We start from the raw sequence: 12,318 nt of genomic DNA, 5'->3' as shown, positions 1-12,318 counted from the left end.
ATCTTACGCGACCCTACGATGTCAGTGGCGCCCAGGATTGAAAACGTGGCTTTTAATAGGGAATCAATCATTTTCCCCATTTTTGATTATACTAAAAGCTAATCCTTAATAAGCGCCTAAGTTTTTAATGAGCGCCTACTAGGTTTTGTTTTTTTTTTACTGGGTACCACGCAACGACCGCCATGGGTTGTTGCAAAGATTGGTGGAAAGTGCTCAGAAGAGAGTCTGGTACAATAAGCGCTGAGTAAATACCGGCTACTTTCATTTTTTACATACGTGGGAACTGGGGCTCAGGAAGGCCAACAGCTAATACACGGCACAGCAGGGATTTGAACCCAGGACTGCCTGCCTCTAATGGCATGCCTTTGCCTCTGTGACATTCACAAAGTTTTAGTGAATTGTAGCCCCACCCATTGCTCAGATGGGTTCACTGAGTTCTAGCAGAGGAAGGGGCTCCTCCTGCCGTAAACACTAACCTCCAAGATGTTCTGCTCATTTCCCTGGATTCCAACCCTGCCTCCCTTCTCATTCATTCATCCATTCAGAGTCCCGCACCCAAGAGGCTCGGTTTGGGGTCATACCAATACCAGTTAGACCCGAGTGCGTGACAAATGAACATGGCACCTGCCTGGAATAGATTTAAGAGTCCGGGCATCCACCTCGTCAAGGAGCTCACCACTCACTTCTCCAGTCTCATTTAGCGAGCTCACTGGAACAGCAGGAGCTCTGGAGCCACACTGCCTGCATTCAGATCCCGGCTCCACCCCTTAAACAGCTGTGTGAACCGACTAAGGGACCCGCCATCTAGAGTCCTTAGCGAACGTCCCGGGCCGGACCCGTAGTAAGCTCAGTAACTGTGACTCTTATAATTAATCCCCGTTTTTTTTTAACCGTCCTAGGGAGTGGACGTTGTCGTGACCCCCATTTACACATGAATAAAATGAGGTTCAGCTAAGTAGAGACTCTGCCCAAGGTCAGGCAGCTAGGAAGTGTGACATCCGAATTAGAAACCAGCCCCTTTGGCTCCCCAAGCCAGTCAGTCCAGGGAGAGGGGCGGAGAGATGGCACCGCCCCCTCAGCCCAGGGAAAACGTACAATCAGGAAAACCTGAGCCCGGGAGAGGGGCTTCGGTGCGCGGGAGAATTTGCAGACGCTCCCTGCGTGCTGGAACTGCACGACTAGCCCTTCAGCCGGGGACCTTTGGCCGGTCCTGCCGCGGCCGACAGGGGCGCTAGTGGGGGTCGAGGTGTCAGAGGCAGTTGCAGTGGCCGGGACCGCCGCGGGAACGCCATGCCTGAGCCGCGGGCCGCTGAGCGTGACCTCTACCGAGACACGTGGGTGCGGTACCTGGGTGAGAGCAGGCGAGGGGCGCGATGATCCCTTCACCACCCTGTGCCTGGAGTGATGGGGGACGCTAGGTACCTGCCCGTAGCGAGGAGGAGGCGGGAAGGTCTTAGTTCTCATTCCGCCTGGGGCCAGAGACTGGGCTCAAAGAGGGCTAGGGACTTGCCCAAGGTCACACAGCGCTGGTGGGTCCAGTCTTGTGCTCGGGTGTCTCTGCGGACTAGTCATCCCGGGGCGGAGGCTCGAACACAGAGCCACGAGGAAGGGGGAAGCGCGCTGACCACTGGAATGCCTGAGGACAGGCGGATCTGGACTCCCATCTCAGCACTGCACAAATCGTTAAGCGCTGGACCACTGGCCGAAAGGTTGGCGGTTCCAAACTACCCAGTGGCGCCTGGGAAGACAGGCCTGGAGATCTGCTCCCAAAGGTCACAGCCTTGAAAATTCTATGGAGCAGTTCTACTCTCCACACATGGGGTGGCTACGAGTTGGAAATGCCTAGTTGGCAACTAACAACACCACTCACTGGCAATGTCTGTGCCTCAGTTTTCTTCCCGGCAAAATGGGTCAAAGAGGAGGGCTTCCTTGATGGGGTGGTGGTTGTAAGGGTGGAATGAGATAAGCCTGGCACATGGTGAGTGCCCGACCCATGGGGCTGCTCATGAGCAGGCTTCCTGCTTCCTGTTTCCCCATTAGTACAGAGTTTCTAGAACTCAGACTAGGAAGACAAGGACATCGAACCAATTAGTGATGATTGTGTGTGTTCAGCCTCCCTACAATGGCCCCCATTTACAAGTTAGGAAACCGAAGCTCAGAGGTAAAGATGTTTGCCTAAGGTCACCCTGCTTAGCAGGCAAGGATTAGAACCAGCTCACACCAGCGCCCCCTTGTGGGACAGCCGTGGGCCTGAGAAGTGTTGTCTTCCCTCTTTTTCCAGGTTATGCAAACGAGGTTGGGGAGGCCTTCCGCTCTCTGGTGCCGGCAGCTGTGGTGTGGCTGAGCTACGGTGTGTCCAGCTCCTATGTGCTGGCTGATGCCATCGACAAGGGCAAGAAGGCAGGAGATGTGAGTGTTAGCCTGCTGCCCCTACTGTGGGACATCCTACTCCCCGTGTGGTTCAGTCCATAGTTTGCATGTGGTAAGGCCCTTGTGGGATTGTTCACCCCTCAAAACCTCACCTGTGGTGCAGTCCATACCCTAGCCTGCGTGTGGTGGAGTCCTCCTTCAGCCCCAGTGTACCCTCAGCCGTGCATATAGTACAGTCCTGACCCAACTCTGGGATAATTCTTCGTCAGCCCTTCCGGTGGTCTAGTCTATACCGTGCATGTGATACAGCCTACCCCCAGCCCCGCATGTGGTCTAGTCTATACCCCAGTCCTGGGATGTGGTAGAGTCCATTCTCAAGCCCTTCCTTGTAGCACAGTCTTCCCCCAGCCGTGCATGTGGTGTACTCTAAAACTCAACACTACTGCAGTTTGGTCCACCCTCCTCCATGGGTACTGGCCACCTCCCCCTCCCTGGTCCAGCCTCATGCCTCTTGTCCCAGAATTCCCAGCCTCCATCCCAGGCTGTGTTGAATGCCACTTGTGTCCACAGGTGTCAAGCCCTGAAGCTGGCCGCAGGACTAGGGTGACTGTGGCTGTGGTGGACACCTTTGTGTGGCAGGCTCTGGCCTCTGTGGCCATCCCAGGCTTCACTGTCAACCGCGTGTGTGCAGCCTCCCTCTACGTCCTGGGCACCGCCACCCGCTGGCCTCTGGCTGTCCGCAAGTGGACCACCACTGCAGTGGGGCTGCTGATTATCCCTGTCATTGTCCACCCCATTGACAGGTGGGTTCCCCTCCTAGCCTCGGGGTCATCGACTTGGCGGAGATGGAATTAGGCTTGGCGAGGCTTGCTCATATTACGTAGAACAATGGCAGCAGAGGCAGGGCTGGCACTTGGGGCTCCAGAGGTGTAAAGGACAGTCTGTTCCTTTGTCATATGATCTGGCAGGTACTTGGCAGTAAAGGAAGGGGGTACCTTGAGGGTATGGGACACAGGATAAGTAAATTCCCAGAAAGAAACTCTATTGTTGGAAAGACAGGCAGGAGCAGGTGCACCTTGGAAGGGGTGGGTTTTGGGGGTATTGGTGACAGAAGCCCAATTCAAACTGGGTTAAGTAAAATAGGAATTGTTTTGTGAAACCAAAAAGTCCAGGTTTTGTTGCTTTCGGGCATGGCTGGATCTAGGCCCTCAAATGATGTCATTAGGGGTCTGGATCTCCCTGTCCTGCTGCCCTTCTCCCCACCCCACCCCAACCCACTCTGTGTTGGTTTTGATCATTTTCCCCTCGTGGTAGCATAGGTGGCCCCTAATAGTCCCCAGCTTTCATCCCACGAGCTTAACAAGCCCCATGGGAAGCTTCTAAATAGGGAGAGCAAAAATCCCAAAGAAGGCTGTCATTGGTCCATCCTGGTGCCCACCTCTGAGCCTGGCCAGGGTTGGGTCATGTGCCTCCTCTTAGAACCAGAGATGGGGCAACCCGACACACCAGCCCTAGGATGAGGCGTTGTCTATCTTCCTTGTGGCTTCTCCTGAGCTACTGGAAGAAGGAGTCATTCCCCAGGGGAACATAACGGACCCTGAGGACCTGAGCAGGTCCTCTACCCTCTGTCTGCCTCAGTTTCTCCCTCTGAAGAAAGAGGAGGAAGTCTTGATCCTGGCTTCCCCAGGTAGCCCAAGGTGGGAGGAGGGGAGAGAAGACAGGTCTTTTCACCTGGGTGGCATTTGTATCCCACATCTAGGAGTCCTTCTCTCTAGCCCTGGCTTTCTGCCTTTTCTTCCCCTGTTAGCACCCATGGCCGTTTGCTCACCATCCCCAATCTCTGCTCAGGTCTGTGGACTTCCTCCTGGACTCCAGCCTGCGCAAGCTGTACCCATCAGTGGAGAAGCCCAGCTCTTCCTGACCCCACCCTGGTACCTGGCCTGTGCGTTGGCCCACTCTTTGCTCCATGCCAACTTCTTCCTCCTGCCCAGGGATGTGGGTGCCTGGCTCCTTGGGGTCCTAGGTCCTGGCAACCAAGTGGGTTCAAGCTGGACCGAAGCTTCAAAACAGGCCCTAGAGGAGCTGCAGCTGCTGCTGAACCCTGTCTGCTTCCCAGGAATCCAAGATCCTAAGTGGGAGTGGACCCTGGGTGGTCCATCCCTGTTTTCCACATGAAAGTAATGCCCTCCCAATTGATAGCGTTGGAGACTGAGGCTCAGAGAGGGCAAGGGATGTGCCCAATGTCACTCAGGAGCCAAGGGTCCAGGCCTCCCGGCTGCTCAGCCTCATGAGACACCCCATGGCACATGGAGAAATGGGGGAGTTGTCGTAGCGGGGACGCCTGAGGACTAATTCTCCGAACTGCCCATCCCTGGCGCCGGGTGCAGGGGCCTGGCAGGAAGGCAGGATAGGTCTGGGCCAGGCCCGCCCAGGAGCCCAATAAATCCTGAAGAAACTGAGTTTTATTCTGCTTTTCTGTTGGGGGTGACCAGGATATGATGGTGGGGAGTAGGGCTGGGGCCCCCAGGGGAGGCTCACTCTGCAGCCATGCATCCCGCACAGAGCCTGGCACTGGGCCCTGCTGGTGCCTCCCAGCCCATCAACACTGCCCTGCAGGTGCCTGGGGTTCCACCACTGGTGCTTCAGGGCCCTCTGGGGTAGGCATTGCCCACTTTCTGCAAGCCTCATAAAGCACCAAGACTCTGGGAGGAGACCCTGTTGGACAGATACCACCTGGGCCTGAAGGTGCCCAGAGACAGGGAAGGCAGCTCCTGTCTGAGCACCTCATGGGACCCCCATGAGGGGAATCGGGAGTCCTGGAGAGAAGGGAGCTACCCTGGGGGTGGTAGTGGGGGCTTTCTACCCTGACTCTGGGCCAGACCATTTTGCCAGCAGCTCAGAAGGGTGGAGAGCTGAGGAGGGAGGGGGTTCAGTCTGGTTGAGGCACGGAGGCTGGTGTGGGGTGCAGGGCAGAAACAGCCTGGGGCCCCTCTCACTCAACCCACAAATCATCGCTCACCAGGACCCTGGCCCTGCCCCTTGCTGCCCAGGTGCAGCCAGGTGGGCTAACCCCACCGAGGTGGGACCGTCTACACCTGGGCTGGACTTACAGGGGCTAGGGGTCAGGCAGGCTGCTGGTGAGTCAGGATGGGGGCGCTAGGATCGTGGTTCCTGCTCTGGGGGTATCTGCAGCTGCAGGGTGAGTGTGATGACCTCCTCTAGGGCTGGGGGTCCCTCAGGGTGGGGTTGGCCTTTCCCTGCCACCCTTCGTGCCCCATGCTGGCCAGGTCCCCTTCCCAAGCCCCCCAATGACCTCTGCCCAGTCTACTGCTGCTCTCTAGCTCCCTTAAGTGCTCTGAGTCTCCCTCATTCCCATCCCTCTCCCCCTAATTCCCACATCCCTGCTCAGGCTGACACCCACCTAGCATTCTCCCATCCCCTCCCTCCCACCTCCCTCATGACAGCTGCTTCTCTGTGATATCGCCCTTGCTCACTCCAACTTCCAGCCTCAAGGCTCTCCCTAATGCTAGGATCAACCAGGCCTGCTTTGGGCCTCTGTACTCCGCGTCTATAGTCTAAGCTGTCAGCATGCCCCAGCATTGTCCTCCTCTCCATCACCTGCCCTTCTGTGCCTCTGAGTCTCCCACTTGGCTGGAAATTCTTTTTCTCTTGGCCGGCTCTGAGCATCTTTCAGGACCACTGCCCCTTAGCTGAGCCCTCTGTGAGCCCCTTCTGGCCCTTGGTTGCCTTGCTGGTGGTCCTGCCTTGTAAAGAAATACTGGCGTGCACGTGTGCAGATATCAAGAGCCCTTGGGTCTTCATCTTTGGGTCCTGGGGCCTGGCACATAGTAGGCGCTCACATGAGGGGCCCTCAGGCTCCACAGGCCACGGTGTGGAGAAGAGAAGGTCTGTGGACCCCAGACACACCTTACCTGGCTCCTGCTCCACGCTGGAGCAGTGGATTGAATGGGGAGGTGGGTACAGTCGGGGAGGGTTCTGGGCAGGCACTACTGGCCACACCCTGACCTAGGCTGTTCTCTGCACACCAGCCTGGGCCAGGCTGCCAGGGGACAGCCTCCTTCAGGAATGTAAGCCGACAAAGGTCATCTTGGCAGTGAGGAGGGAGCCGCAGCTCGATGGCCGCCACCTGCGTCTCAGTTCCTGCCTGTCTTCCCTGGTCCCTGTCATGCCTGGCTATGTGGTCTTTGCTGCCCCATTTAAGGCTGTGGCTTCACCCAGCTGGTGAGGGGGCTGTTGAGGCTCACGGGGACCAGGCTTTCAGGAGCCTGAGGGTACCTGGGAGATCTTGAGGGAGGTGCAGAGCTGGGGTGTCTGGGCTGGAGAAAAGGGTAGAACGAGATCATACTTTTGCTGTGTGACCTTGGGCAAGCCACAGCCTCTCTGAACCTGTTTCTTTTTCTAAAAGAAGCAGAGGCCTGATTGTATGGAATTTGGTGGCCAAGGGCGTAGTGCAGACTTGCTATTTGTCATCTGCGTGTTTACCATGTGCCCTTGCTTGTATTTGTTCCTTGCATCCTCAACAGCTCTACGAGGGAGGTGGACTATCATCCCATTTTCCAGATGAGGAAACCAAGGCTTACAGAGGGGAAGGCCCCACTGTCTTGCCACCAGATGCAATTAAGCACATCACTCTCCAAAGCTTTTGAGTGGGAATGAACGTTGAGCATGTCCTAAAAAGGAAACTGAGGCCCAGAGAGGGTGAGTGGCTTTGATGCCACCCAATGAGGTGGGACCAAGCTGGGGAGGTACTAGTCCTTGCTTCTTAAGGTGCCGGTATCCCCTCAGATCCCAGGGAAGATGGTGGAATTCTTTGCTGACCCCCAGCTAATCGCCCTGAGCAGCCCCCCATTCCTGCCTTCCGCCATTGAGTCAGCTGCACAGCCAAGCGGTGAGCACTCTCTAGTGCCCCTTAGCCTGTCTTGGGCCCTGCACCCCTGGAGGTCCTGCAGGAAGGAGGAAGGAGGCTGGGGGGTTACCCCTTCCAGTGGTCCAGGAGAACAGACACCGATCTCACGCCCCCCTTGGTGTGAGCCAGATTAGCCTGGGAGTCTATATTTGGAACTCTGGATTCTCCTGGATATTTCTCTTCTATCCCTTTCTCTGGCTGGGCTGTCCCGGGACCTTGTCATGAGCCTTCAGTGTTTGCTTTCTGGGCACCCTGATATGCCAGACTCTCACTAACCCCTTTTGCTTCCCTGCTAGCTTGGAATCCCCCACCTCACCCCCAGTCTCCCTGGTTACTGGATCTCTGGCTGGCCTTGGACATCTGGACATCAGTGTGAGGCTTTGGCCTGGTTCATCCCTTCCCACAGGTGGGGGCATCAGCTGGGCCGAGGCAGTGCCCCAAGGGGGAAAGGTCCCAAGCTAGTATACCCCTGGTGAAGGCAGGAAGAGATGAAGGGCAGGGTGGCAGGGGGGCAAGGGCCTGGGCTTCAGGTGACCTGGTCCCAGCTTTGCCTGCCTCCCTCTTGCTGTGTGGCCTTGGGCAAGCCCCTCAGTGTCTCTGGGTCTCCTGACCTCCCCATCTGGTTTTCATTCCAGCCCAGGATGGGGCCAACACCAGCACTGTTTTCCTGGGCTCTGAGCTCCACCTGGAATTTGCCATGTTTGGCGGCTCCTATTTTTTTTTATCAGCCCTTACAGCTATATGTGGATGAGTGTGTGACCAGCCCCAGCTGGGATCTAGAAGTGGCCCCTGTGTACTACAGCTTCATCAGGCATCATGAGGCATCATGGGTACTGGACCTGGGGGAGGGGGACAAGGTACAGTCTAGACTATTCAGTGAGTGGTGTCTCTGGGGAGGCTGGGGGAGGGGCTGAGAGCCTGTCCAGAGCTAGAAGAGACAGATGTCCAAATGGTGTCCTCTAGGAATTGTTGGGTGGTCATCTCCAGGCCAGGGGAGCAAGAGACGTTTACTGGCTTCTTCACCTCTGTTGCCTCAGCCCCTCTGTAAAATGGGAGGAGTACCAGACTGTTCATAGCATTGTTATGTAGATTGAATGGGGAGATGCTTAGCTCAGGGCATGGCGTGCAGAATTCTCAACAATGATGGCGTGTGATAGTTTGAGACCAGGCTGGGGCCAGACCTCAGTTCAGGGTTGTCCTCTGGGCAGTGCTGACCTCCAGCCTGGGCCTTCCAGGTGCTTGGTGGATGTTAAGGATGCCCATTCCCGCTTCCTGCCCCAAGAGGTCCCTGATACCCTGGAGTTCTCCTTCCAGGCCTTCACCTTTGCTGACTCTCCTGATGACCTGAGTGGAAGCAGGTGCCCTCAGGGCCTGAGTCCCTACTTCCATCTCCCCACGTTTCCTCAGCCTGGGGCCTCTCTCCCCACAGGTTTATGTCCATTGCCAGCTGCTAGCCTGGGACCCAAAAGTCCCACCTGATGCTACCAAGAAAGCCTGCTCCTTCCACAGGGACACAAACAGGCAAGTCATTATACAGTTAAAGTGCCCTGCATGCCCTACCCTGTAACAGGTGTTTGTATATATGACCTCATTAATTGCCTGTGGGAGTCCCTGGTGGTGCAAATGGTTAACATGCTTAGCTGCTAACCAGAAGGTTGGAAGTTTGAGTCCACCTAGAGGTGCCTTGGAAACCCTGGTGGTGTAGCGGTTAAGTGCTATGGCTGCTAACCAAAGGGCCAGCAGTTCGAATCCACCAGGCGCTCCTTGGAAACTCTATGGGGCAGTTCTACTCTGTCCTATAGGGTCGCTAGGAGTTAGAATCGACTCGACGGCACTAGGTAGTAGTGGTAGAGGTGCCCTGGAAGAAAGACCTGACAATCCCCTTCTGAAAAATCAGCCACTGAATCCGTATGGAGCGCATTTCTTTTCTGACATACATGGGGTTGCCAGGAGTCAGAGCTGACTTGACTGGGAACTGTTCTATTTTTTTAATTGCCTGGGAGGTAGAGTTTTGGCAGGAGAGGAAACTGAGGCTCAAAGTGGCTCAGACTAACTTTCAAAAAGCTTGGCCCTCTTGTAATAGTTCCCCCCTGGCCAGCAAAACCAGCCTAAGTGCTTGGCCTAGAGTGGGCAGTGTGAGGTATGTTGGGAATGGAGACTTTGGACTCTGCCTGAGACACAGGTTCAAATCCCAGTTCCAATTTTTGTTGGCTGTGGCATCATAGGCAAGTCACAGAACTTTTATAAGCCTCAGTTTCTTTACCTGTAAAACACAGGTCTGGCCTATGGGGGGTCCAGTTTCTGGTGCACTGACTTAAGCAGATCCTTCTCTACCCCATCCTTATCGGCCCTATAGGTGGGAACTTCTGGACGATGCCTCTCTGAGCGGTATGTGTGACTGTTGTGAGGTTACCTGCCCAGCTCCCTGGTCACCCCATTGAAGGGCCCTGGCAGGTAAGAGCCCCCTGGTTTGGTGGGGGAAGGGGTGAGCTCTGGGGCTGGGGAGGCAGTTGGCCCTGGGAGCCACTCATGATCTTGGGTGGGTGGGCCTACAAAAGGGACCATCTTGCTACTAAAGACTTTTGAGGAACCTGACATTGGCCCCCTGAACTGCAAAGACCCAGGTGAAGTAATACGTTGATCAGTAGAACCAAGGAAGGGGCTTGGCCCCTGGCCCCTGTCTGGGGAGCCTACTACTGTATGTGACCTTGGGCAAATCCTTTCCCTTTCTGGGTCTCAGTTTCCCCAAGTGTAAAATGAGAGCATTAGGTTGGTTTACCACTTTTGAGCTTCTTTTGTTGTTGTTAGTTGCTGTCAAGCCGCATCATGGCGACCCAATGTATACAGTGTAGAACTGTGCTCCCTAGGGCTTTCAAGGCTGTGACCTTTCCCAGATCACGCCTGTCTTCAGAGGCACTTCTGGATGTGTTCGAACCACCAATCTTTCAGCTAATAGTTGAGCAACTTAACCATTTGCACCATCCAGGGACTCCTTTTGAGCTTTTAGTATAAGCTTTATTTACAGGTACCTGGAGACCCCTTCATCTGCACAAATACAACCCCTGATCTGTGCCCTTCTGGGAGTTTTAGAGAAGAGGGAGAAGGCTCTTAGTAACTCATCATTTCTTCTCTCTCCCTTCCAGCAGCAGTGAGCTGATACTACAAGGTTAGCAGGTTAGGTGTATGGGTGTGTGTGTGTAGGAGTACTTTAATACCCTCTGGTGTGGGGTGTCTTTGTCTTCCAGCCTTTGGGCAGGTCCCTGAGGAGGTCTTTGACCGGGTGACAGAGGAAGCTGCCCTATCGTCTGAGTTGAGTCAGGCTTCTGACTCCAGGGGGCTTAGAGGTGAGTGAGAGAGGTCTGTCCAAGAGCCTGAGCCCCTCTTGGGGTCCCCTTCCATGAGAGACACAGCCCCAAGTCCAGTGGTCCTTGGTGAGTCCCAGAAGAACCTGGCTCCGGCTGCCTCCTTCTCCCCACCCCACCACAGCCCCACTGCCTGTTTGGGGCCTGCTAGAGCAGAGCCTGCACCATCAGGCCAGCTGGCTGTAAGCTTGCTCACCTTGTGACCTTGGAAGCCACTTGCTCTCCAAGCTGCCTTACCCTGAAGAAGATTAACTGACACCCACTCTATGTTGTTAATCAATGCTTCCCTACCAAGTCGGGCTAGGACTTTCACTTTCTGTGCCTAATCTCATTTAAACCCCCCAATAATCCTGTGCAGGAGACAAAATCGGTCCCACTTTCTAGATGAGGAAACTGGGGCTTGAGAGCCCAGTAGCCTTGTACTGTGTCTCCCATGTAAACAACATGGTTCTGGGTGGCCAGGGCTGTCACCAGACCCCTCCCTGCCCCTGCCAGCGCACTCCTTGCCTCTTCAGGCACTAACCAGCCCCTTCTTCTTGTTCCAGGAAGCCTCCCCAGCTTGCTGACACCGATGGCTGGGACTCTGCTCCTGGAGGTGGCATTGATGTTTGCCCTAGGCATGACCTTGTGCATCTTTACCCGCTGCTGCTGGCTCCGGGCCCAGAGCCTGGCCACACATTCACCTGCAGGACTGGGCTGCAGGGTCTGAGGAAGCCCCCATGCCTGCCATGGTTTTTCATTAAAAAGATATTCACCACTGGCTTCAGCCTGTCTAATTTTCCTGTGCAGGACTGGGAAAATGAGGCCCCCAGGACAGGGGCCAGAGCTGGGCCTCCAGTGAAGCAGTGCTCCGGATGTTGGCTTGGGTCAGTGGGGGAGTGAGGTGGCAGGCACGGGGAGGCTGGGCTCAGCTCTACTTCTTCCTTCACCCTTTCAGTGTTTGGGCAGGGGCTGAGCGGGTGGGGCCTCTGCAGGGTGGCTGAGACCTGGGCCCATCTCCAGATTTACTTTGCCACATCTTTAAATGTTCAGAAGAGTCCAGGCTCTGGACTTTGAAAAGATAACCTGTTGTTTACACTATGGTGTGAATGACTAAGAGTCTTCTCTCTCCCCTCAAACTCTCAGAAGGGCACAGATCAGAGGTGGTACTGGTAGAGATGAAGGGGTCTCCAACATCTGTAAATAAAGATTGGACTAGTAGCTCAAGCTGCAAACCAACCTAATGCTCTCATCTTACACCTGGGGAAACTGAGGACTGAAGTGGGAAAGGATTTGCCCAAGGTCACATGCCCAAGGCCCTGTATGATGGAGATAATTCCTCTCTCTCCTGCCAACTACTTCTACCACCACCACCATACACACCTTCCTCACCTGCCTACCCCAAATCTTCACTTCTGCCTTTCTGTCTTTTGGTTTCTTGACTCCAACATTTCTTACACTGTCCCCTCCAAATGGGCCACTTCCACACCTTGCCCACTCCTTCCTGCTGGCCCACATTCCCCTGATTACAGCCTACTCATCCTACAGTTCAACACCTCAAGGAAACCTCTTACCCCTACCCGGGCTTGGGAGCCACCTCTGGGCTCCCTCCTGCCCTTCCTTCCTCCATCATGGTGGTAACAGTTTGTAGCAGTCTCGACCTCCCCTCCTCTCTGGGAG

General features: G+C 55.3%; 1 protein-coding gene and 1 long non-coding RNA gene across 2 annotated transcripts; both read left to right on the top strand.

Annotated features, from left to right (window-relative positions):
• The first annotated feature begins 1,203 nt into the window (after positions 1-1,203).
• On the top strand, positions 1,204-4,478 carry MTFP1 (mitochondrial fission process 1). Its single transcript, XM_049865924.1, has 4 exons — positions 1,204-1,351; positions 2,282-2,409; positions 2,941-3,173; positions 4,219-4,478. The coding sequence occupies exons 1-4, from the start codon at positions 1,291-1,293 to the stop codon at positions 4,289-4,291; spliced, it is 495 nt and encodes a 164-aa protein (XP_049721881.1). The 5' UTR covers positions 1,204-1,290; the 3' UTR covers positions 4,292-4,478.
• Positions 4,479-9,663: 5,185 nt separating this feature from the next.
• Positions 9,664-11,366, top strand: LOC126066012 (uncharacterized). The gene is made up of 3 exons (XR_007514986.1): positions 9,664-9,751; positions 10,543-10,641; positions 11,205-11,366. It is a non-coding gene; the product is annotated as an uncharacterized LOC126066012 (long non-coding RNA).
• Positions 11,367-12,318: the final 952 nt, after the last annotated feature.

Source organism: Elephas maximus, chromosome 22 (genome assembly GCF_024166365.1).
Source record: "Elephas maximus indicus isolate mEleMax1 chromosome 22, mEleMax1 primary haplotype, whole genome shotgun sequence".
Classification (NCBI taxonomy): domain Eukaryota; kingdom Metazoa; phylum Chordata; class Mammalia; order Proboscidea; family Elephantidae; genus Elephas; species Elephas maximus.
This window is presented reverse-complemented; position numbering and strand designations above follow the sequence as displayed.